This window comes from Arvicanthis niloticus, chromosome 5 (assembly GCF_011762505.2).
Source record: "Arvicanthis niloticus isolate mArvNil1 chromosome 5, mArvNil1.pat.X, whole genome shotgun sequence".
Taxonomy (NCBI): Eukaryota; Metazoa; Chordata; class Mammalia; order Rodentia; family Muridae; genus Arvicanthis; species Arvicanthis niloticus.
The window spans coordinates 34,538,092-34,562,558 of NC_047662.1; the positions used below are offsets into that span (position 1 = coordinate 34,538,092).

General features: G+C 45.8%; 2 protein-coding genes across 3 annotated transcripts; both read left to right on the forward strand.

Moving 5' to 3' along the window:
- The first annotated feature begins 3,471 nt into the window (after nt 1-3,471).
- LOC117709333 (olfactory receptor 2A12-like) lies at nt 3,472-11,329 on the forward strand. Of its 2 annotated transcripts, none has more exons than XM_076934315.1 (2): nt 3,472-4,051; nt 8,527-11,329. In XM_076934315.1, exon 2 carries the CDS (start codon nt 8,571-8,573, stop codon nt 9,597-9,599), a length of 1,029 nt encoding a protein of 342 aa, XP_076790430.1. In that variant the 5' UTR covers nt 3,472-4,051; nt 8,527-8,570; the 3' UTR covers nt 9,600-11,329. The 2 variants fall into 2 exon arrangements, with proteins under 2 accessions (XP_076790430.1, XP_076790431.1); XM_076934316.1 differs by having other exon boundaries at nt 3,472-3,763.
- Nucleotides 11,330-16,803: 5,474 nt separating this feature from the next.
- Nucleotides 16,804-24,200, forward strand: LOC117708668 (olfactory receptor 2D2-like). Its single transcript, XM_076934317.1, has 2 exons — nt 16,804-16,879; nt 21,084-24,200. Exons 1-2 carry the CDS (start codon nt 16,810-16,812, stop codon nt 22,034-22,036), a joined length of 1,023 nt encoding a protein of 340 aa, XP_076790432.1. The 5' UTR covers nt 16,804-16,809; the 3' UTR covers nt 22,037-24,200.
- Nucleotides 24,201-24,467: the final 267 nt, after the last annotated feature.

A 24,467-nucleotide genomic window follows, 5' to 3' on the forward strand; every position in this document is an offset into this window, starting at 1 on the left:
CAGGGTCTTTCTGTGTAAACCCTGCTGGCCTCCACCTCATAGAGGTCCACCTGCCTTTTCCTCCCGAGTTCTGCATTTAATGCCCTGTGTCAGCACACCCAACATAATTTTTTTTAAGAAACTTGTTCAGTATTTAATCTATGCCTTATTATTTTATTCTTTAATCATTTTAAAAGTCCAGTATTTATCCATCTCCTGGTCTGCCCTCTGACTTTTCCACATTGTAGCGAGATATTTTCCACACAAGTTGGGAGGAGCTAAGGTAGGAGGAATAAGGAGACGAAGAAGAAGAGTTAGGAGAGGAAGAGAAAGAGGAAGAGGAGGAGCTAGAGGGCAGAGATGGAGGATCGATGGAGAACCCCATACATGTATCGGGAGCAGTCCTGAGTAACAACTTATATCTAGGTTAGATATTGGGAAACACCTCTAATTGTGTGAGCATCTTGTTAGTTGAGCATTATCAAACTTATAAAGCCTTTGATTAATCTTTAAGCATTAGAGTCTCATTCCTACCGGGTACCACGTGGATGGTTTGGGCTCAGCCCAACTTTGTAGAGACATCGTGGAAGATTGGCAGAACCATCTCCCACACTGGCGTCTCGTGGGTGGCAGGGCCAGTGTCTCTGGCCACCTGAGCCTGCGGACTGAGCGGCGCTGCTCATGACCTCAGGCCTAGCCTAGTTGAGAACATGGTGGCTCTGTAACTACAAGCCAGATCAGGTGCCACCACTTCAAATATCTCCCGAAACACCACATCCCATACCTCCTCCCGCCTCCATCTCCAAGAGGATGTCCCCACCCCCTTACCCCCACCCCACCAGGCCTCCCCACTCTCTGGGACCTCCAGTCTCTTGAGGGTTATATGCATCTTCTTTCACTGAGTCAAGACCTGGCAGTCCTTTGCTGTGTATGTGTTGGGGGGGGGGCTCATATCAGAAGGTATATCCTGCCTGGTTGGTGGCTCAGTGTCTGAGAGATGGGGGTCCAGGTTAGTTGAGACCGCTGGTCTTCCTATAAGGTTGCCCTCCTCCTCAGCTTCTTCCAGCTTTTTCCTAATTCAACCACAGGGCTCAGCAGCTTCTGTCCAATGGTTGGGTGCAAATATCTGCATCTGACTCTTTCAACTGCTTGTTGGGTCTTTTGGAGGGCAGTCATGCTAGGCTCCTGTTTGTAAGCACATCATAGTATCAGTAATAGTGTCAGGCCTTGGGGCCTCCCTCTGAACTGGATCTCAATTTGGGCCTGTCACTGGACCTCCTTTCCCTCAGGCTCCCTTCCATTTTTGACCCTGCAGTTCTTTCAAACAGGAAGAGTTCTGGGTCAGTTTTTGACTGTGGGATGGCAACCCCATCCCTCCACTTGATGTCCTGTTTTTCTACTGGAAGTGGACTCTACAAGTTCCCTCTCCCCACTATAGGGCATTTTATCTAAGATCCCTCCCTTTGATTCCTGAAACTCTCTCACCTCCCAGGTCTCTGGTACATTCTAGAGGGTGCCCCCCACACACAACCTCCTACCTCCTGAGGTTGCCTGTTTCCATTCTTTCTGCTGGTCCTGGTCCTCAGGGCTTCAGTCATGTTCCCCCTCCCAATACCTTATCATGTTCCCCTCTTCCCTTCCCTGTCCCCTCTCTCACCCAGGTCCCTCCCTCCTCCCCCTCTCCCACTATGATTGCTTTCTTCTCCCTTCCAAGTGGGATTGAGGCATCCTTACTTGAGCCCTTTGGCTGGTTAACCTTCTTGAGTTCTGTGGGTTGTATCCTGGGATTCTGTACTTTTGGCTAATATCCACTTATTAGTGAGTACATACCATGCATGTCCCTTTGGGTCTGAGTTACCTCACTCAGGACATAGTAAAACACTGACAGTGTGAACTCTACCAGTCAAATAAGGAAGAAATAAGATTATGCAAAATCTGCACAAGCTCTCCTAGGAAATTTAAGAACACATGGTTCTCAATTCTTTCTGTCAGCCTGGGACAGTAAAATGAGTTAATTTTCATATAGACGTATAAGGTGAATTAATTAGGTGGCTGTATTTCTTTAACCTTTGCTAGTCCCCAATAACAACATAGAAAGGCCATTTATTCTTTCAAGCTGCACCTCAATAGCAGTTAAATGATCTATAAAACCCCTATGCTAATCTGGCTCCCTCCCAGCCCCATCCCATGATACCTGCATATTGTTATTGATCTGACTCTTTGAGCTTCAGATATTTTTTCTCATGTGTCTTCTCAGACTCTCTCCTCCTCATACTGATCTGAATCTTCTCCTCCCAATACACACACACACACACACACACACACACACACACACACACAGACTCACCTCCTCCCCTGGCTGGTGGAAGCTTCTGTCTTCTGCTATTAGCTGATCAGCATTTATTGACAAGACAGAGAATAAATGATAAGAATTATTCACACAAACTTGTGACAGGAGATTCTTGACCTTAGCTTTTCAATGCCATGTCTGGGTTGACAGAAGATATGAGGGCAGAAAAATCAGCATTTGAATAATAAATACAAGAGTAAATGTCACACAGTGCACAAAACCATTATGCCTGCATAGCACCAGTGTAATACAAAAAAAAAAAAAAAAATCAAGAAACTATACTACAGATAAAGAGAGTTATAGGCTCATATTCCTTATAAACACACTGAGAAATTTTTAGCAGAATTTTCACAAATTCAATCTTAGTGCATATAAGTAGAAGTTACCCTACCATGTGTTAGATGAAAGAAACTGTTGAGAGACAGACAAGTGTGCTTGGAACAGATGGAATTGGGCTTCAGGGAGATATGATTGGAGCCTCCAGCCTCATCTGGTCCATTTGCTGGCTGGGCAACCTCAAAGGGATGGGAGCAGGAGGGGAAGAGGAAAGAGGAGAAGGAAAAAGAAGATGAGGAGGGGTAGTAGAGGAGGCAGAGGAGGGGGAAGAAAAAGAAGGGGAGAAGAAGGAGGAAGAGGGGTGGAGGGAAGAGGAGAGTCTCATCCATTCTTTTAAACACATGCTATTTTCAGGGTGTAATTGCTCGAATCTTCATTCTCTGGTAGTGTATAGTGCATATTTTATGGTTTTAAATGAGCCCTAGGAAGCCTTAGAGGTCATCAGCAGAGAACAGCCTGTTAGATGGTACTGTAGCTCACAGTTGGCCCATGCCTCTCATCCACAAGGCAGGCTCCTGTGTGGCAATCATTATTCTGCAACAATTAATGAGGTCAGAAGACTGGTATTCCCTCTTCAGAATTCCAGCAGGACTCAAGGGGGCACTTGGGAGTTGTCAAGGTGGGTCAGAGTAGGGCTGTCATTCTGTCCAGCCTTTTGACCCTCTGGTTTCCATGCTCAGCCTTGTAGACACTCTAGAATCTCAGAGGGAAGAAAGTTCAGTACCTAATGGAAACTTCCAAAGGATGCCCAGCTCCCTAGTTCCAGCCTGAAATGTCTTAGAAGCATTAGACTTCCTAGCTGCATCTTTCATCCAGCCCAGAGGCACTGTGCCGTATTCACAAGTAATCCCCAGGGCTTCATAGGTTAGAACTCCACTCTCCAACGTCACCTGACACAAGAGCACCCCTGGGTCTGCCCACTGGAGCCCTACCCTGCACACTTAAGAGAACAGTGGACCTCTCCTGTAGACCCACAGTGTGAGCAGCGGAGGGCAGACTGCTTCCTCTTGTGACCCACAAAACCTAGAGAGAAAACAGGCAGATGCTGCCACAGAGGTGGAGGAAAATGCTCTGGCAGAACAGGCTGACCATTTGAAGGTGACAGAAGGCTGGGGTAGGGGTACTGCAGAGCTGGGTATGCCCAAGAATGAACAAAGGGGCCTTTGTCTCTCTGGACCACTCACTGGGATGGAGGAAAAGAAGCTTGTATTTCTGGGGCAGGAGTTGCTCTGCAGCTCTGTTCAGGCTGTTTCCAGACTTGTGCTGGTGAAGCACATTCTTTCCCCTTTGGAGAAGCCTAGAGCCTGGGAAGGAGGAGGAGACACCAGCAGGTGGAGGAAGGAGAGTGGATGTGAACAGTGAGCTTTCCTAGTGAGAAGGCTTGAGGTAATTGTTCCCTTATCCCTTTGCAAGAGGCAGGAAAGTGCAGTGGTTAGGCCACCTCTGCTGTTCAAGACCCAGGTGTTAGTTCAGCCCTGGTGCTGGCATACTGGCACTTATTACTTTGGTAGAAGACAGAGCAGAACTCTATTTACCCAGAGAAAACTAATGCTGAGACAGGGCTGTCTAACTGTCCCTACCACTGCCCAGCAAGGGACTAACTCCTGCCTATCTTTCCTCAAGTGAACTCAGTCTTAAACAGGTATCTTGGGTATTTTTGCTAGATGTTGTGGGGCGATTAAAAAAAGATAGTGTCAACCCACAGACTGGTTGGAAAGACAATACACACATGGCTGGACTAGTCAAGTAGGGATCAGAAGACCCCACGTGGGGCTGTGAAGGATGCAGGGTCTGGGGAAACACAAAGGACCTGGGGAGGTGTCAATCGAGCTGCAGCTGGGAAAGGAGGACAGGGGAAAGAACCAAGAAAGCCAGCTGTAAGGAGGTCCTCAATCTCCGAGAGGAGCGGCCTCTAGCTGTCCAGACAGATCCCAGTGCTGGTCATTGTGTTAAGATGAGCCGTTTAAGTTAACGTTAAGATGACAGTTAAGGAAGACTCAAGAGTCTCCCCTAGCTACTGGAGAATCATATCAACTTGAAAAGTCAGAGCCACCGAGCAAGGCTTTGAGCTCCGACAGGAAGACACAAGATGGGGCATGCAAACTGGGGTTGGTGGCGCACACCTTTAATCCCAGCACTAGGGAAGCAGAGGCAGGCAGATCTCTGAGTTCAAGGCCAGCCTGGTCTACAGAGAGAGTTCCAGGACAGCCAGGGCTACACAGAGAAATCCCGTCTTGAAACACAAAACAACAAAAAACAACCAAACAAAACAAAAAACAAGAAGGAACTACCTGGCTAAGTGAGAGTGTGCCTGCTGGTGTGTGGGTGAGAAGGCCTGTGGGAGGCCTCTGATAGCCCGGGTCTGGAATGCAGCTCAACTGGATGTCAGGGGCAGTTATTTGCCCTGCTGACCAGTTCCCATTTCCTGAAAGTTTCTCCTCTCAGTGGCTGAGCTGGGCTAGGCTGCCGCCTACCTCACACACTTTTACCTGGGACATTTGCTCCTTTATCCAACTCCTCACACTCTGAATCTCAGAACACACATCTCGTGTGTCTTCTCTTGCCTGTTCAGTTGCCTACACCGGCCTCATTTCACAGCTGTCAGTCCTTCCCACTGTGCCTTCAGAGCTGCCCCTCAGAATGTGTCCTTTTATATCTCCTCTCCCTCATCCTCAGTCTACCCAATGCCGCGCTATCCTATCTAAGTTGTCAAAATGTATCCATCGCTTTCTGTGAAACAGATGTATCCCATGCTGTCTCCACTGTGGAAGAGATAACATTTTATAGATTAAAGGCCTCTGATAGTTCTGTGACTCAGAAGGTAATGTCAGGTCTGTAGAGGTCTCACTGGTACAGTAGCTAGCATGGCTGCCTTCCCAGAGGCTACAAGATTCAAGTCTACTAACTCCCAAGTTTACATGCTAGATACCCACAAATGCTCTGGGCTCACTTATCAAACTTTCAGAACAAACTCCTGCCCACACAGTCCTGCCCATCTCAGCCCTTGTCTGATGCTCAGGGTATGTTTACAGGTCTCAAGCTTGATATCAAAGACAATCAAGCTGAAGGGTGCTATAGGAGCATCAAATCCAATAGCCTCGGTTTAAAAAGTGGGTCTGTGAAGCTCAGAGAGGGGTGTGGACTCATTCAAGATCACACAGCACATGGGGAAAAGCCAGAAACAGCCATGCTCTCCTGATTTCTGGGCGTGTTTTGCTTACACTTGCTCCTATTATTTGTCTCTTGTTTTTTTGTTTTTGTTTTTTGTTGTTGTTTTGTTTTTCGAGACAGGGTTTCTCTGTGTAGCCCTGGCTGTCCTGGAACTCACTCTGTAGACCAGGCTGGCCTGGAACTCAGCAATCCACCTGCCTCTGCCTCCCAAGTGCTGGGATTAAAGGTGAGTGCCACCACTGCCCAGCCGTCTCTTGTTTTATATTTTATAAAACGTCTCGACACTGTATTTCGCATGCACCTGGCTATAACTCTGAACCACAAAGGCTTCATCTTTGTTTACCAACTGGGGAGGCTGAGACAGACAGAGGAGTTAGCTCGAGCTCATACAGCTGGGTAAGTGACTGCCACAGGCCACTCAGGAGAATCTGATTAAGTGCTTAGTCATGGGAAGGCAACAGAAAACCTCACTTTCTTTTTTTTAATTTAGATCAATTTTTATTGAATATTTTATTGATATTTCAGGTGTTCCCCTTTCACCATTCCCCCCTGACCCAGAAACCTCCTATCCCATCCCCCCTCCTCTTACTTCTATGAGGATGTGTCCCCACCCACTCACCCACTCCCACCTCCCCACCCTCAAATTCCCCCACACTGGGTCATCCAGCCTTCACGGGACCAAGGACTTCCTCTCCCACCTATACCCAACAAGGCCATCCTCCCCTACATATACAGCTGGAGCCATGGGTCCCTCCCTATGTGCTCCCAGGCTGGTGATTTAGGCCCTGGGAGCTCTGGTTGGTTGGTATTGTTGCTCTCCCCATGGGGCCAAAAACCCTTTCAGCTCCTTCAGTCTTCTCTCTAACTTCTCCATTGGGAACACCATGATTTGTTCAATGGTTAGCCATGAGCATCTGCCTCTGTATATGTCAGGCTCTGGCAGACCTCTAAGAAGACAGCTATATCAGGCTCCTGTCAGCCTGCACTTCCTGGCATCCACATCAGTGTCTGCCTTTGGTGACTGCACATAGGATGGATACCCAGGTGGAGCAGTCTCCGGACGGCTCCTCCTTCAGTTTCTGTCTCACACTTTGTCTCTATAATTTTCTCCCTTGAGTATTTTGTTACTCCTTCTAAGAAGGACCAAAGCACCCACACTTTGGTCTTCCTTCTTCATGAGCTTCATGTGGTCTGTGAGTTGTATCTTGGGTATTTCGAACTTTTGGGCTAATATCCACTTATCAGTGAGTGCATACCATGTGTGCTCTTTTGTGATTGGGTTACCTCACTCAGGATATTTTCTAGTTCCATCCATTTGCCTAAGAATTTCATGAAGTCGTTGTTTTTAATAGCCGAGCACTACTCCATTGTGTAAATGTACCACATTTTCTATATCCACTCTTCTGTTGAAGGACATCTGGGTTCTTTCCAGCTTCTGGCTATTATAAATAAGGCTGCTATGAACATAGTAGAGCATGTATCCTTGTTAGTCATCCAGGAAATGCAAATCAAAACAACCCTGAGATTCTACCTCACATCAACCAGTCAGAATGGTTAAGATAGAAAACTCAGGTGATAGCAGATGCTGGTAAGAAAGAGGAACACTCCTCCATCTGGAAATCAGTCTGGCGGTTCCTTAGAAAATTGGACATAGCTGAGGACCCAGCTCACTTTCTACATTCAGGAAACAAAGCCTGCATAGACTTCAGGGGAGCTGAGAGCAGCAAGCCAGAGCCAGGGCTCTCTGCCAGTGCCAGGCTGTGAGGCCCTGTCCTGGGCTACTTGATTTGTTTGGTTTTTTTTCTTTTCCATTTTCAGCCATAATATTTATTAAATAAATACAACATTACCATACAAATATTATAGTATAATATCTTTATTTTTTGAGATAGACTCCCATGTAGCCCAGACTGGCTTTTGATTTACTATGTAGCTGAGGGTAACCTTAAACTTCTGGTCCTTCTATCTCCATCTCCTGATTCTGAAACTACAGGAATGTGCCACCATGGCAGGTTTTGGGGTTCTGTTGAGCCTAGTGAATGTTATAGAGGCACTCTCCCAAATGAACTAAATATCCAGCCCCAAATGTATTTCTAATGTGTTGTAAAATACTTACATCATCAAACACAAACTGTAATAATTTTGTCTAAATAATTTGCCTAGGATTTTTTTAAAAATCTATTGATAAGGTCACTCACAACCTAGTCAATAAATATTTCAGTTTCTAAATTAGTATTCTTTACCTGGATTTGGCTACAACCTAAAGCCAGTAGTAAACTTTCCTTTGCTCTCCCATCTGTTTTTTTTTTTTTTATTAGCTTTTTAAGGTCTCCAACTTGTCTTCCCACGGCTACAGCTCTGCTGTGATTTCAGTGGCTACTGTGCAGCTCTGGCACGGTAGTGCCCTAAGCACACACCACCTGCTAACCCAGACTTTCAGATTTATCATTTTAATCTTCAGCAGAAGGACCTGCTGCCTACTGGGACAATTGTGCATCTTTGGTCAGATGAACTGGTAGTGGCTGTGGGTTGGCTGAATTCCCTACTGCAAAAATAGCTACTTAACTGCTTGTCTTCTGTGGATAAAGGTGATTTCTAGGGACAATCTTGCGACAGTCAGATCTCTCAACTCCTTGCCCAGTGTCACAGCTACCCTGGCTCTGATTTTCTTTTCATTCAACTCAATACAGATTTGACTGCATCGTTGGAAGCAACTGTGTGTGTGCCATGGTGCATGTGGCTCTGCTTCTCTTCCTCCCCTACGGCCACAGACAGAACAGCAAAGCGCTCATCTCTCTGTAATAGGCAGACCACCATGCAGACCCTTAGAAAGGACAACTGCAGCTCAGTGTCCGAGTTCATCCTCCTGGGCTTCTCCAGTGAATCCCAGGTCAGAGTGGCCCTGTTTACCTTTTTTCTCCTTCTCTACATGATCACCCTCCTGGGCAATGGCCTCATCGTCACCCTGATTTACCTAGACTCTCGCCTCCACACACCCATGTACTTCTTTCTCAGTGTCCTCTCCTTGGTAGACATGAGTTATGTCACTACCACTGTGCCCCAGATGCTGGTTAACATGGTGTGTCCAAGGAGGACCATCTCCTGGGGTGCTTGTGTAGCCCAGATGTTCATCTTCTTGGTCCTGGGTATTGCTGAGTGTGTTCTCTATGCCGTCATGGCCTATGACAGGTATGTCGCCATCTGCTTCCCCCTTCACTACTCTGTACTCATGAGCCGTCTCATGTGTACCAAGATGGTCACAGTCTGCTGGTCCATCAGCATCACTGGTGCTCTGATCTACACTGTCTTCACCATGCGCCTGCCCTACTGTGGTCCCTACAAGATCAACCACTTCTTCTGTGAGGTCCCTGCTGTCCTGAAGTTGGCCTGTGCAGACACATCCTTCAATGACCGCTTGGACTTCATTCTGGGTTTTGTCTTACTTTTGGTCCCTCTCTCCCTCATCCTGGCCTCCTATGCCTGCATCTTTGCTTCCATCTTAAAAATCCGCTCACCCCAGGGAAGGCTCAAGTCTTTCTCCACATGTGCATCCCACATCACTGTGGTCACCATGTTCTATGGGCCAGCCATGATCATGTACATGAGACCCGGTTCTTGGTATGACCCCGAACGGGATAAGAAGCTGGCTCTGTTCTACAATGTTGTCTCTGCTTTCCTCAACCCCATCATCTACAGCCTCCGGAATAAGGATGTGAAGGGTGCTTTTCTGAAAGTACTAGGAGACAGAGGGACAGCCCAGTGAGCCAGGACTGCACGACTGGATGGAGCTCTATTGGCTTACTAATGATATCAGTTCTTTATGACAGAACATGAGCTTTCCTGGAGCTCTAAGCAGCCCGGAGAGGTTGTGGCCACTCCTAAACAGAAAGCCCCACCATTGCTTGTTAAATTTTCAGCTTCTGATGGTGGCTCAGTCAAGTACTAGAGGCAAAGGATTGTTTTTTAAATGGCTCTTCTTAGAGTTTGTAGACATTGTTAGACTGCTTTCCATGGGCTTGCTCCTTACTTCTAAAAGTTCCTATCAGTTCAGCATGAGCACAGCTGAACATCTAACATGATCACAGGCTGTTCCACAGTATATAGAAATTCGAATCTGAAAATGACATGAGGTAGACTGTGAGACCACACACCCTTGGGCTGCTGTTTGATGAACGCTTTGCTGCTAATATTTGGCATTTTTGTACCGGATGCTATAAATCTAAGCGAGGGTGGGTTTAGATCTATCTGTCCAACTGTGGCTAGTGATTGATCTAATTGGAGCTCAGTCTGGGAAAATGACTTTTACTTGGGTCAAGTTAGATTTTAAGATTTATTTTTATTGCGTGTGTGTGTGTGTGTGTGTGTGTGTGTGTGTGTGTGTGTGTGTGCTTGCGCATGGGCATGTTGTGATTGCAGGTCTCTCTGGAGGCCAGAGGTGTCATATTCCCTTGGAGGCAGACTTAACAACTGTTTGTGAGCCACCTAATAGAGCTGCTGGGAACAAACTCAGGTCCTTTACAAGAGCAATACTTGCTCTTAATCCTTGAGCCGTCTCTCTAGCCTTTTACTTGGTCCATTTAAAATTTGTATTTAATCTCAATTTTGAGAAAATAAATATATATGTATCATAAAATGAAAAATAAATATGTGCTGTATCTATATATTTATCATCTATACATCTTTGTATGCAACTACTTATCTATAGACATGCTACTTAGAGAGACAGAGGTAGACACATTAATCTTTTGTCATGCTTTGTCCAATATAGTTTTTCTTTCTTTAAAAAAAAAGAAGAAGAAGAAGAAGAAGAAGAAGAAGAAGAAGAAGAAGAAGAAGAAGAAGAAGAAGAAGAAGAAGAAGAAGAAGAAGAAGAAGACAGGGCTGGAGAGATTGCTCTTAGAGAAGATTTGGTTTCATTTCCCAGCACCCACACGGCAGTTCACAACTGTCTGAATCTCCCATTCTAGAGCATCAGAAGCCCTCTTCTGGCCTCTGCATGCACTGTATGCGTGTGATACAGGCATACATGCAGGCAAAACAGCCATCTACATAAAATTAAAATAAATCCTGTTGAAGAGGATTAGACAATAAGAAATAAAGTTAAACTGGCTTTGAACAGTTTTCTTTACACTATCTTTAAACTAGTCTATTCAATCTGCTGTTAAACTTCTACTTGGATTCAATTAAATTTAAGAGAGTGATTTATTCGTCTATATGTTAAAAATGTATTTACTGAAATGTAGGCAATTTATCCAAGGCTACGCCACTGAAGAAAATGCCATACCCTTAACAGCCCAGGGACCCTCAGGGATGCAGAGATGAGTGAGACTTTATGAGCCCCTCCCCTCTTCAGAGTGAAATGGATAAGCAAGCTGCTCAAATGTTCCTTTAGTCTTACAATTCCTCCCACCCCACTGGATTATCAACTGTTAGAGCCATGAAATAGTAAATAAAAGGAAGCTTTGAAATGTATTAAAATAGTGGCAAAATTTACTCAGTTTTGATTGGCTTATATTCAATGTATATATTTTATTTTATTGAGTTTTGTTTTGTTTTTCGTTGTTTGTTTTTGAGGCAAGGTCTCACTATGTAGCCCTGGTTGGCCTAGAAATCACTGTGTAAATCAGGCTGGCCTAGAACTCACAGAAATCTACCTGCCTCTCCTTCCAAGTGCCTGGGATTAAAGGTGTGTATCACTGCATCTGGCTATTTCATTTTAAGGAAAGAAAGTTATGTGCTCCATAGTGCAGTGTGGTTCTCCCCCACCTTTGTGGATCCATTCGGCCAAAGGGAGCAGAGACAATGACAAATGGGGTGGGGGTTGGGGTGTAGTTTGGAAGCCCTGTGAGTGACCACACTGGGACAGGCTACAAGGAGGCTGGTCAACTTTACTCCCAGTGACTCGAGGTTTATAAAGTTTTGGAGTACTGAGGTTAGAAACATCCAGGATGTGCTAAGGTCATTGGCTGAGGGCTTAAGGTACCTGAAATGCCTCATTAGCATGGGGAAGCAATTCAGGAATCTCAGGTGCTAGCTGAGTGGGTTCTTATCAGGAGACAGGAAATCGATCCTGTAATCTAACTGAGGCTAAGTGACATTCCTCAGGTAGTGGTATGGGGTTGGGGGTTTGAACTCCCCAGACATGGGCAGGGAAGGAGAAGTCCTGCTAATGCAGAGAGTCTCCCATTACACTCCGACCCAGAGGCTGTCTGGTCAATGATGGACTTCCACATAAATGAGCAGTTTTCCCACAGTGTAGTCATATAGAAAAACATAAGTTCAGCCTTATTTCTTGGTGACTAGAACTATATAGTGGTCACAAACTGCATTTTACATTAAATGTGCGCTGTTAGTCTTAGCCTCAGCCAGTAAATTTCTAGTATCTGTCTTGTTCATCACAGAATGTCTATAAACCCCATTATAGTGTCTGGCACATAGCAGGCTCATAAAGGGCACACAAATGATTGTGTCAGAGACACCAAGCAATGAACTACTATCACATTGCTGTATTTAAAAATTACTCTGAAGTATGGTAGCATGAAGCAACAGACAAGATCTCACAGTTCTCGGAGTCTGGGAGTCTGGTCAGCTGGGATGGAACGTCTGGCTCAGACTCTTCCCTAAGTCAAAGCAGTGTCTCAAGGGGCACCTGGGGAAGGATTTGCTCACTCTATAGAGGTGATGGCCAGCTCTCCTCTGTAACGGGAGTGAGCTGGTGGTCACCATATCCTCCCCTTTATCTGAAGTTTTCATCCCAAAGTCACTTCTGTGTGTTAAATGGAAATTTTAAGAAATAAACAACTCATAGGTTTTAAACTGCCAATGTGATGGGCTCTGTCCTGCTCTGCCTCAGGCAGGATGTGAATCAGAGTGTCTGCACTGTATGTGCTATCCATCCATCAGTGCATATAAGCTGTGCTACCTTGTTATTTCAAGCATCCAGTGGGGGACTTGGTCTCCTCCAGACAAGGCGGTGCTAGCCTGTTTGAAGCTGAGTGGAGCCGTAATACTTGATGAGCACACATCCATACCTCATTACTTTCACACAATAGCCCTTTCTGATTGGCTAAATTGCCTTCATTATATAAATGAGGCAGGAACGGAGACTAATTTTCCTGCCCCACTGCCACCCACCAGGCAAAAGATTCCCAAAGCTTGTGTTCACCCCTCTGCAGTCTATGTCTCTCTTGTTGCTGCCAGCTTTGGGCTCTCCAACAATTCCAAAGGTTGACATTTGCCAGAATGGCTAGAAACACTTAACAGATAGATAGATAGATAGATAGATAGATAGATAGATATCACATAACTACTCCTGTTCAGGACTGTAAGTATTTAGTGAGAAGATTCACATCAAGGGCACATTGCAGATATGGAATTGAAGTAGTTTCCATGTTGCCTTATGACCAGAAATCATGTCTTCATTTTTCAGGTTGTCTTTAATGAAGATCAAAGTAGTTTAGTTACACACACAGTAGACTGAATTCAACTCTTTACTTTTGTAAACCATTTATTATCTTTGGGCTTTTGTTTTGTTTTCTTTGTTTGTTTTATATTCCAGAAAGGAATTGAGGTTTCTCTGTAACCAAATTTTCTGATCAGAAAAAAAAAAAAATCCATCTATTTATCTGTTCCTTTGATTAGGAATTTATTCGTGACACCTTTACAGGTATTGGGAGGATATAGGTCCTGGGGAGCAAGCTGTGAAGTTGAGAATGGGTGTGAGCTAGCAGCCACCACCCCAAGAAGGGCCTAAAGAGCTCTGGGGAGCTTCAGGGACTGGAGGCTTACCCAAGAGACACTGACATAGCCAAAATTCTATTCTTGTTCTCTTTGAACCCTTTCCTCCCCACAATGGTCTGCACCAGAGATGATTCCTCTCATGTTCTGTTTGCGTTGAGCTTCCTTCTGCCCTCCTACTGTACCCTAAGTTCATTTATAGGATCTGTTTGATTGAGCTAGCAGCACAGATGTCAACGATGCAAACACTATCCTTAAATGGTCATGAGGAGAGAACATATGGTCAGTTTTTCTTCCTCTGAATCTTTGCACACCCTGTCCCTGGTCTCAGGCTGCCTTTCGTCTCCTTCTCCACAGATCAGATTCATGTTCATTTTTCCAGACTCAACTCAAATACTTCTTCTTCAATGAACTATTTCCTTGTCTGGTGTGTGTGTGTGTGTGTGTGTGTGTCTCAATGGGACCCTCTGTGTCATCACAGGAACTTGTGTGTGTGCGTCCCCAAGCCCTCTGGGCACCTGGATTCCTCTCCATTCTCCATCCCGTCCTCAAACTCATCATGAGCAGAACCAGGGGCAAGTTTTGATCATCTTTGGTCTCTAATGCTGATCTACCATTGGTGCATATGACTTTCTAGAGTCAACCAAGTGGTCAGTGAAACTACAGCACAGAGAGGGACAAAAGTGGTACTACACGGTCCTCAGGAGGAGAGAAGTGGCTGGGAAGCATGCAGCTGATACCAGGGAGGAGCTGCACAGGGCATGAGGTTAGATACAAGAAAAGAAAGGGCACCTGCTTGCAAGGGATGGCTTCACATACCAGAGCACACTTGAGCTGGGGTTGGAGGTATGCATAGATGTTTTACAGGCTACACACTATGACAGGGTAACCAGAAATTGGAAAAGGGGGGGTGGAAGAGAAGTTGTGGCAAATACAGGTGGTTCTGGCTGCCCATAGTGAAGTGTCAGTCAAAGAACTATGCCAAGTGGTGATACCAGAGAACTAGACAGGAATATGCCCAAGAAGGGCTCCAGCCAATCACAGAGCAGCTGACATTGTTTTCCCGCACATAGGAACCAGTGAAGGTTTCTCATGTGAAGGGGAGAAACAAATGCAGGGTGTGATAGAAAGATGGCTGAAGCAACTGTGTGGACACTGATGGTCCTTGGAGCTTTACATGGAATTCAGACCCTGCTGTTGAGAAGGGAGGGGACCTAGAGTCTCCTGACTGCTTGGAGAATGCTCAGGTAGAGATAAAGGATTCCATGCTGGACCAGGAAAATCCTGGGAAAGAAACAGTTCTCCTGCGGTATAGAAAAACTCCCGGGGTGAGAGGTTTTACGGTGGTAGTGGGGCTGCCAAAAGGTTTCCCACCCTAAGGACATCACAGAAAGCCCGAGTTATATACAGCCAGAGTCAGACACCACCAAATTTCTAAGCTCCCTTCTGCTAGAGGGATTGACAAGGTTTGGGAGCAGGAGAAAGCCGCCTTGGGGAGCATTGAGGAGTATGTTCAGCTCTCATAGTACTTGGGCAAGGAGAGAGAGAGAGAGAGAGAGAGAGAGAGAGAGAGAGAGAGAGAGAGAGAGCAGGGCAGCAGGACACTCAGGGTTCCCAGCACTGGCTTCCCACCACTCTGTCTCCCAGGACACAGGCAGCCCAGCTTAAGGAGGTCCTGTCCTAGATCTTAGGCCTCTGGGCTCAGCTCAGTTCAGCAGCTCCCCAGAGCCTGTGTGTTATTTCAGATGTCTAGCTGAATCCCCAGCCTTGCTCTTGGAGTGACTTATTAGGCCATGTTCCAACTGTAACTCTGGTCCTCACAGGGGATCCCTCTGGGCGCCAATGAGTCTGTCATGGTCAGAAGGATGGAGTCTGACATTTCTTCCCCCCCCCCCCCATTAAAAACTTAATTTTAGTAAAGTTTTTCCCCAACATAATATTTTTATTACTTATTTGGGAATTTTATATAATGTGCCCCAATCACACTCTCTTTCCAGGTCCACCCTCCCACCCTTGTGACATCCCATCACCACCAAAAAAAAAAAAAAAAAAACACTAAGTTCAATTTGTGTTGCCCATACGCTCAACTGGAGCATGATCAAACTCCCAGTGGCCATCCCCTTAAAGAAAATGGTTCTTTCCTACCTGCACCCCCAGAAACCAACAGTGAATAGCTACACCTCAGCATCTTTATCACAATGTTAAGGTATCCCGCTAATAGCTTCCTGTCTGAACTACTTCTTTTGGGGGGACATAGTGTCACAGAAGCCTTCAATGTCTCTGACTCTCAGTTATGAGTTTGCCATTTTTATTGCTACCAAGCGAGAACTGGCTTCTTTCCCTGCTTTGTAGACCTCAGGTGAGCACTCCAAGGCCCTCCCTCCTGGCTCACTAACTCTGACTCAATTCTAAGATGAAAAGTCTTTCCAGTGTCTGTCTTAAATCTGTGCCCTGTCTTCCCCACTGGGCTTCCCACAGGGAAGAGAAAAGTTTGTCTGCAAGTGGCCTGAAATGCCAGGAGACAAAGACCTGAGACCTGAGAGGCTGCCAGGGTCTTTCAGACCCTCACAGACCTCCTGCTTCATACGATTTATAAAGGTTAAGATGTAGCACATCCAAGGTTCCACCCTAAATGCAGTCTAAATGTAATCACTTTCTAGGTGGCTATGTGAGAGTTTGATGAACTGTAGCTGACTGTGGATGATAATAACCGTTTGTATACTAGTAATGTTTGCTTTCTGTGGTCCCTACTTCTGAGCCCATACCTTGCCTGCTTAGTCTGCAATATGTCTGTAGACCAGGATAGCTCCAGAACTCTAGATACTATGCCTTCTATCCTAATCGGTTGAAAATGGCCTGGGGACATCTCCTGGAGAGGAGAAAGGGCAATTTCATGGCCTCTTGTGTAGCCAGAGCTCCCAGAGTACCTCATGCTTTTTTCCTGAAGGAGGAACCACTGAGTAAGCCCTGGCCTAGGGTCTTGTCTGACTAGCATCGGTGTCTCCAGTATCCACAGCCCTGCCCAGCTGAGTCTCAACCCATCTGAGAACCAAGAAGAAAGAGCATCCCTGGGGTATTCCTGGGAGTGAGATACCTCAGAGCCCAGTTCCTCTCCAGAGATGGCTGCTGGAACTGTCCTGTCTGGATCCCTGGGGTCAAGTGCCACTCAGGAGCAGCCTCCAGAGTCTGAGGTGGCACTGCCCACACCCTCTTTTCTGTAGGACTATATGTCCAGGATGGGAGTGTTCTCAATCCTGGAGAGTTGGCAGCTGCTCCGTCTCCAGCTGTGCTGGCCGAGAGCCCCAGGTGAGCCCAGGACAACATATAGTTTCTGTTGGCCAGCTGGCCATGTGTGTCTAACTCTGTCCCTTTTCCTATCTGTGAGTGTATGTGGCCACTTGTCTTTGCCTCCTCCTCCCTAAGTCTGTCTATTGCCCTCTCTGTCCCAGGGTATGTGTCCTCCTAGCCTCCTGCTTACTAGCTTTCACTCCGTGTCCATTGTTCTCTGCCCCTGCAGAATTCTGTTTGCTGTACCTGTGTTTCCCATCTCTCCCTCCTGCCCCACTGAGGCTCTCTGCCTGGGTCTTCAGTCTACTACTCTTTTTACCTTTTTTTTCTCTTAATGTCTCACCTGGGATCTCTCTGTCTCTAGCTTTGCCTGTAGGACAGTCCTCTCCTTCCTAACCCCCAGCCATCTCTTTTCTTCCAGCATCCTCTCTGATTGATAAGGCTTCCCCCTTGTGAGCCTGGTCCTCTGCATCCTCTTCCACATCTGCGTCTCTGCCCAGCCTTCCTGTGCTTGTCTGCTCCTGTATTCTTCTGCCTTACTTTTTCCTCCTCTTTCCCCTCTTTCTACATCCCAAGACAACTCTTTCCCTGCTCTCTGCCTTGATTTTCATTTTATAAATGTCCATCCACAACTCTCAGCTCATTGTCTCTGAGTGTCCCTTCCTGTCACTGTGTGGTCTCACTGCCCTCAAACCCTGCCTACTCAGCGTCTTGACATTCTCTCCTCCTTCTCTGCCCTCCTTCCCCTCTCCTTTGGTTTGTGTGCCTTCTTTGGTCCATCCTGTTGGTCTCTTGTAAAGTTCCAATGTCATTGTGCCTCCTTTAGCCTTTGTCTCTCTTAAAAAAGAAAAAAAATCGGGTATTTTTTTCTTTTTTGAAGTGTGTGCATGCATTTATGTGTGTGCCTGCATCATCTGTGCTGGGTACCCATGGAAGCCAGAAGAGGGTATTAGATCCCCTGGATCTGGAATTATAGGAAGAAGTTGTGGTTGCCTGAAATGGGTGCTGGAAACTGAACTTAGGTCCTCTGGAAGAACAGCGAGTTCTCTTAACCCCTGACATAGCCCCTTAGCTTTTAACTCTCCAGCATCTGCCTCTCTTTGGAAACAGAGATGAATGAACCTTCTCCCTCCTTCTGAGGTCCCAGCCCTCTCTCCCCATTTCTGTGCACCAGACTTTCCTCACTCACACCCACACCATAGCACACGGCCTCTGGCTCTTCTCTGCCTAGTATATCTGTCTTCCTCTTGATGCCTTGCCAGCTTTTCCTATCTTCCCTCTGCTTTTCCAACCTCTGGATTATTCTTACCCTTAAAGCAGGCAGGGTATGAGGTCAGTGAGACCACACAGAAGTGTGTGTGTGTGTGTGTGTGTGTGTGTGTGTGTGTGAGAGAGAGAGAGAGAGAGAGCGAGAGAGAGAGAGACAGAGACAGAGACAGAGACAGACAGAGACACAGAGAGAGAGACAGAGAGAGAGAGACACAGAGAGAGAGAGAGACAGAGAGAGACAGAGAGAGACAGAGACAGGAGACAGACAGAGACAGGTGGCAAGGAGGGCTGGTGACAGAGAAAAGAAGAGGAAACACAGACATTTTGAAGGTCAGCGCTCTCTCTGTAGATGAGAGTCAATGGCTGGCTGAGAGTGAAAGCTAGAAATGGCAAAGTCAGCAGCCTTAAGTGCATCGTCCCAGCCTGTACTGCAGGAGAGGAGCTAGAGACAAATACAGGAGTCCACAGTAAAAATACAAGCAGTCCTCTGATTTCTATTCATCCTGACAAGGGACCAAGGTTAACAGCCCAGACCTAAGCACTAGTCAGCTCAGGCCTAGTGTTGTCCTCCACTGAGACTCTGCAGACACACAATTCACCTGCTTTTCACTGACAGCCAATCATCAACAAACCTAGATGTGACAAAGTCAAAACCTGAGGCTCAGAGGCCAACCAACTGACACTAAAACACAGGGCAAACCAGCCAAAGAAAGTGAGAATAGAAGCCAATCCAAGCCACAAGAAGGCAAGTTCATCGTGGGGGCAAGCTGTCCTAGACCCGTCACTTGCATCTTTCCTTTTGGGCTGGAGGACAGTCTGTTTGATTCTCCTCATACTCACTGGCTTTGTGCACAGCCAATTACTCCACCTCTCCGAGCTTTGGTAAAATGGAGAACTTACATTAGTAGGTATCAAATCAAGCCTCAATGAGTGTAAATGACATTAAGTAGTAGAGGGGACATGTGGGTCCATGTTTGTCTGCTGGAGGAGAGGTGGAATGGCTTCATAGCACATAAGTTTGCCCTAGGTAAAAATGTTCAAGAGCTTTACAAGAATTGACAATGTATAACTCTAAAATTGAAAGACTTTAATTAAGCCTTACAGCAAATCCCACCCCCACCTCCCCCAAGAGGGAATTCCCAGTTGTGTTGTCAGGATGGAGCCAGTCTAGAAGTGAGAGAACCATCCATCCCACACCTTTGTGCCTGTTTCATCCTTAAGTGGCTTCTTAAAGAGCATGTCGCCAGTCCACATGAGGCACTAGTGTGAGCTGACACTTGGTCTCCTGTGGCTCGTGCCCCTACCGCCCAGCTCCAACCTGAGGTATAAACAGTGTTGGATGTTCATACAGCTCGGCAGAGGGTCACTGGAGAACCAGAGGAACCTGGCCATAGCCAGTCTTCTCCAGGCTGACTGTCCCTAGTCATCTGATTGTTCCCTCTCTTACCCACCTTTTCTTTGGCACCAATTTTCTGAAGATAGGCTGGGTATGGTGGTACACCCTTTCATCCCAGCAGAGACAAGCAGATCTCTGAGTTCAAAGCCAATCTGGTCTACAGAATGAGTTCCAGGACAGCCAGTGCTACACAAGACAATGTTTCCCAAAAAAAAGTAAACAAAATAAAAATTGCTTAAGACCTTTTAACAGTGGTCACAGTGGCACATAACTAGAGCACATCATTAGGACAAGGACCATAAATCCATATGCTATAGAGGCTAAGCAGGCAATGTAAATACATAAACCCAGTATATTTTTTTTTAAAAAGAGTCAAGACTAAGAAGTTCCCTCTCTGTTCAGGAGAACATGAGCCAGAGACACCCACTGCTCTCTAGCCCTCTTCTGAGTATAGAAACAAGGGCTGAACAGACTCGAGTCTAATTCATGATCCTAAAGGTCCAGTTTTGTGTGCGTAAACTCAACTGTTTTAAAATGTTATCATCTAATTCAAAAGCAAAGACAAAAGAAATAAAACAGACAATGCAGGCAAAATATGTCTGTAGCTTATCTTTGGCCTGCAGGTTCCCGTTAGATGGCCTTTGCTGCGCAATCTCAGCATGAGGCACAATGCTTCTTGGTTTACATTTTTAAAATAAAGTCCAGATGGTTTCTGGAGGAACTGCTAAACGTCTCTGTGACGGTTCACAAAAGAGAAAGTTGAAAAGAATCTAGGAAACCAGGGTGTCACATGGTTCCAGGTAAAACTGGGTGTGGAGGGATTAAGGGGAGGGCTCAGCTGATTACATGCTTGCCATGCAAGTGTAATGACCTCAAACTCCACAGCTTACATTAAAACACCAGGTGTAGGTGAGGGCTTAGGAACACTTGTAGCTTTCACAGAGGACACAAGTTTGGTTCCCAGCACCAACATGGGATGACTCACAATTCCCTGCAATGTTAGCTCCAAGGAATATGCTGCCTTCTTCTGGCTTCTGTGTGTACCTCCATGTGTCTCACACACACACACACACACACAGAGAGAGAGAGAGAGAGAGAGAGAGAGAGAGAGAGAGAGAGAGAGAGAGAGAGACTTTTTAAATCCTAACAGTGATTTTTAAAAACCAAAACCTAACGCCATTAACTCAAATCATGGGGAGTCCCAACCCTGATTCTACTCTTTATCCATGTAATACCTAACTACTTCTATAGTTCCAAGACAAAATAGAAAGTGAGGAGAGTAGCCGAGGAACACAGGGCTGTGTTGGGAGGAGAAGTGAATAGATCCTAGGCACAGGCCAGAATGGAAAGCACATTATGGAGCTATCCTGGTCTGCCCCTGCCACTTGTACCAGTAAAGCCCTGGCCAAATTTCAGTATCAAATGCAAGCTATTTCTCAGTACCCCCACTTGCCAATCTGAAGCCTCCTGAGGCTCTCAGTGTAAATGCACAATGGGCACACCCTGCACACTCCTGATATACTTTGAGAATCACGTGTCTGAAATCTCTTCAAACAGGAAAGATCACAATGCAGGAACTCAACCAGACCACTGTGACAGAATTCATTTTACTGGGCTTCACTCCCAACCCCAGGGCCAATCCTCTGCTCTTCGCTTTCTTTTTGGTCTTCTACCTGCTGATCCTCCTGAGCAACAGCCTCCTCCTCATGCTCATCCACCAGGACTCACGACTTCACACACCCATGTACTTCTTCATTGGTGTTCTCTCCATGCTGGACATGTGCTATACCACCACCACTGTGCCCCAGATGCTGGTGCACATCCTCAGCAGGAAGAGAGCCATCTCTTTTACAAGATGTGTGGCCCAGATGTACATCTTTCTCCTCTTTGGGGTCACTGAATCTTGGCTTTTCTCCATCATGTCTGTGGACAGATATGTGGCTATCTGCCACCCATTAAAGTACAAGGTCATCATGAGCCGTGGAATGTGTCTCCTAATGGTGGGTATCTGTGCCACCTATGGTGTGGTGGGTGGCCTGTGCTATACCTTCTTTGCTATGCGACTGCCCTATTGTGGCCCTAATGAAATTGATCACTACTTCTGCGAAGTCCCCGCTGTTCTGAAGTTGGCCTGTGCAGACACATCCCTCAATGACTTGGTGGACTTCATCACAGGCTTCAACGTCATCGTGGTCCCTCTCTCCCTCATTGCCATTGTCTATGCTAACATCTTCACTGCCATCATGAAGATTCGCTCAACCCAGGGGAGGATCAAGGCCTTCTCCACCTGCGCTTCCCACATCACTGTGGTCACCATGTTCGCCATCCCATGCATCATCATGTACATGAGTCCTGGCTCTGGATCCTTATCAAACAGCGGCAAGAAAATGGCCCTCTTCTATAACATTGCCACAGCCTTCCTTAACCCTGTCATCTACAGTCTAAGGAACAAGGACGTGAAAAATGCTTTCCTTAAATTGGTGGGAAGGAGTGGGGCTCCAAAGCTTTAAAGCTAAATACCTGGGGAGCTGTAAGTAGGACTTACAATCGCCATCTTCCCAGGGACTCTTCCGTGAGATATGCAAGATACAGACTCCGTAGACAGTTCTTTACACAAACTCTTTACACAAACTGGGTTGAGGAAGAAGAGGGCGATTAAACATTGAGCGATGCTTTCTGAGGAGGTTATGAAGGAATGGTTCAGAGGTCAAGAGCCTGGAAATAATCTCCAGAGAGACCAGGGCTGGAGAATCAGTGTTGGGGTTTGAATGTGAACTGTCCCTCATAGGTGTATGTGTTTGAACACTTTGTCCCCTGATGGTAACAATATTTGGGAAGGTTGTGGAACCTTCTCTCTCTCTCTCTCTCTCTCTCTCTCTCTCTCTCTCTCTCTCTCTCTCTCCCTCTCCCTCTCCCTCTCCCTCTCCCTCTCCCTCTCCCTCTCCCTCTCCCCCTCTCCCCCTCTCCCCCTCTCCCTCTCCCTCTCCCTCTCCCTCTCCCTCTCCCTCTCCCTCTCCCTCTCCCTCTCCCTCCCTCTCCCTCTCCCTCTCCCTCCCCCTCTTTCCCTTTTCCCCCATATGCATACACATACATAAATAAAAATTTTTAAAGAAATAGTTTAAAATTTTATTCCAGTTAGCAAATAGAACTTTGAGCAAATGCTTAGAAAATAAATAGAATGGAAGAAAAATAGGCACATAAAATAAACTCACCAACACAAGCTGTTAATCAAATATAGATGCACACAGTGGCACCATCATGCTGCTTAGCCTATTAGACAGCCTGAAATAAGAGAATACTGACTACACTTACCTCTGGGTAACATGCAGAGCAATGAGAGCTCATATATCCAAACTGAGTGCCAGACTGCACAGGCTCTTTCAGAAAGCACACTGGCATATTCTTTTAGAAAACAACTTCATCTAAGTGTAATTCGTATGCTGTAAAGTTCACGTATACAGCCCGGTATTTTACTACATTCACAGTTTCCTATCCATTAGCATTTTCATTGCCTCAAAAAAACACCATACTTATAAAAGGTATAGCACAGGCCACCCACCACACCATAGGTGGCACAGATACCCACCACTAGGAGACACATCCCACAGTTCATGATGACCTTGTACTTTAACGGGTGGCAGATAGCCACATACCTGTCCACAGACATGATGGAGAAAAGCCAAGATTCAGTGACCCCAAAGAGGAGAAAGATGTACATCTGGGCCACACATCTTGTAAAAGAGATGGCTCTCTTCCTGCTGAGGATATGCACCAGCATCTGGGGCACAGTGGTGGTGGTATAGCACTTCCATTCCTACCATACCCACCATACATGTATATGGATCTACCTTCTCTTCCTAAGAATTTGCCTGTTCTGGATATTTTATATAGGCAGGGTGACATGCTACATGAATTTTTACAACTGTCTTCTTTAATTTATTTTAAGACCAATCAACACTGTAGCATATGTGTATGCATATATATATATATATATATATATATATATATATATATAATGTTTACATACTACTATATTGTATTTGTTCACTTTTAGTGCAAAATATATTTTATTGTGTAAACATACCATATTTTACTTACACATTCAGCCAATGGGTTTTGAGCTGATGATCTTGCTTTTTAGTTGACATGAATAAAGTTACCATAACCACAAGTATATACATTTTTAAAAACATATTTTTACATGTTTGACCTGCATGCACATCTACGAACCACATGTGCACAGTGCCTGTGGAAGCCAGAAGAGGGCATCTCCCCTGGAACTGGAGCTACAGATGGTTGAGAGTTATCATATGGATGCTGGGAATATGGGTCCTCTGGAAGAGCAGCCAGTGCTCTTAACCACTGAGCCATTTCTCTAGCCACAAGTATGTACATTTTGGGGTAATGGTGTATGCTTTAACTTCTCTTAGGTATATATCTGAGAGTAATATGGATGGACCACATGTCCCTCTACATCAAATATTTGAGGAATTGGCAGACTGTTTTCAAAGTAGTATTATTGACTTACATCCTTCCAGAACTGTAAGGATTCTCAGAGCTTCACACTCTTCCAGAGCATCTGTTTAAATGAACCCCAATATGCATGAAATGGCATGTGAATTTGATTTACATATTATTATATGCTGAAATATACACATATCATATGCCCTGACAGTCACATCCTGTGTAATTTATTCTAGAGGTAAAAGAAAAACAAAATCTTTCTCCAAAAGTCTGCCTGTGAAGGACAGGGTGAGGCTCAGCACCTGCTGCCAAGTCTGGCCACCTGAGTTCGATCTTCAGGTTCCACAAGGTAGACAAGGAGAACTGACTCCCGCAACCTGTCCTTCAGTCTCCACATGCACATCATGGCATACTTGCCCCCTCCCACAATAAATAAGCAAATGTTATTTTAGAACTAGTAAAAAGAGAAAAGAACCT

Bases quoted from the DNA above. Each gene is read 5' to 3' on its own strand.
- LOC117708668 (XM_076934317.1), top strand. From the start codon at position 16,810: ATGGGAGTGTTCTCAATCCTGGAGAGTTGGCAGCTGCTCCGTCTCCAG. The intron at 16,880-21,083 runs GTGAGCCCAGGA...CTCTTCAAACAG, and splicing joins GTGCTGGCCGAGAGCCCCAG to GAAAGATCACAATGCAGGAA.
- LOC117709333 (XM_076934315.1), top strand. From the start codon at position 8,571: ATGTGGCTCTGCTTCTCTTCCTCCCCTACGGCCACAGACAGAACAGCA.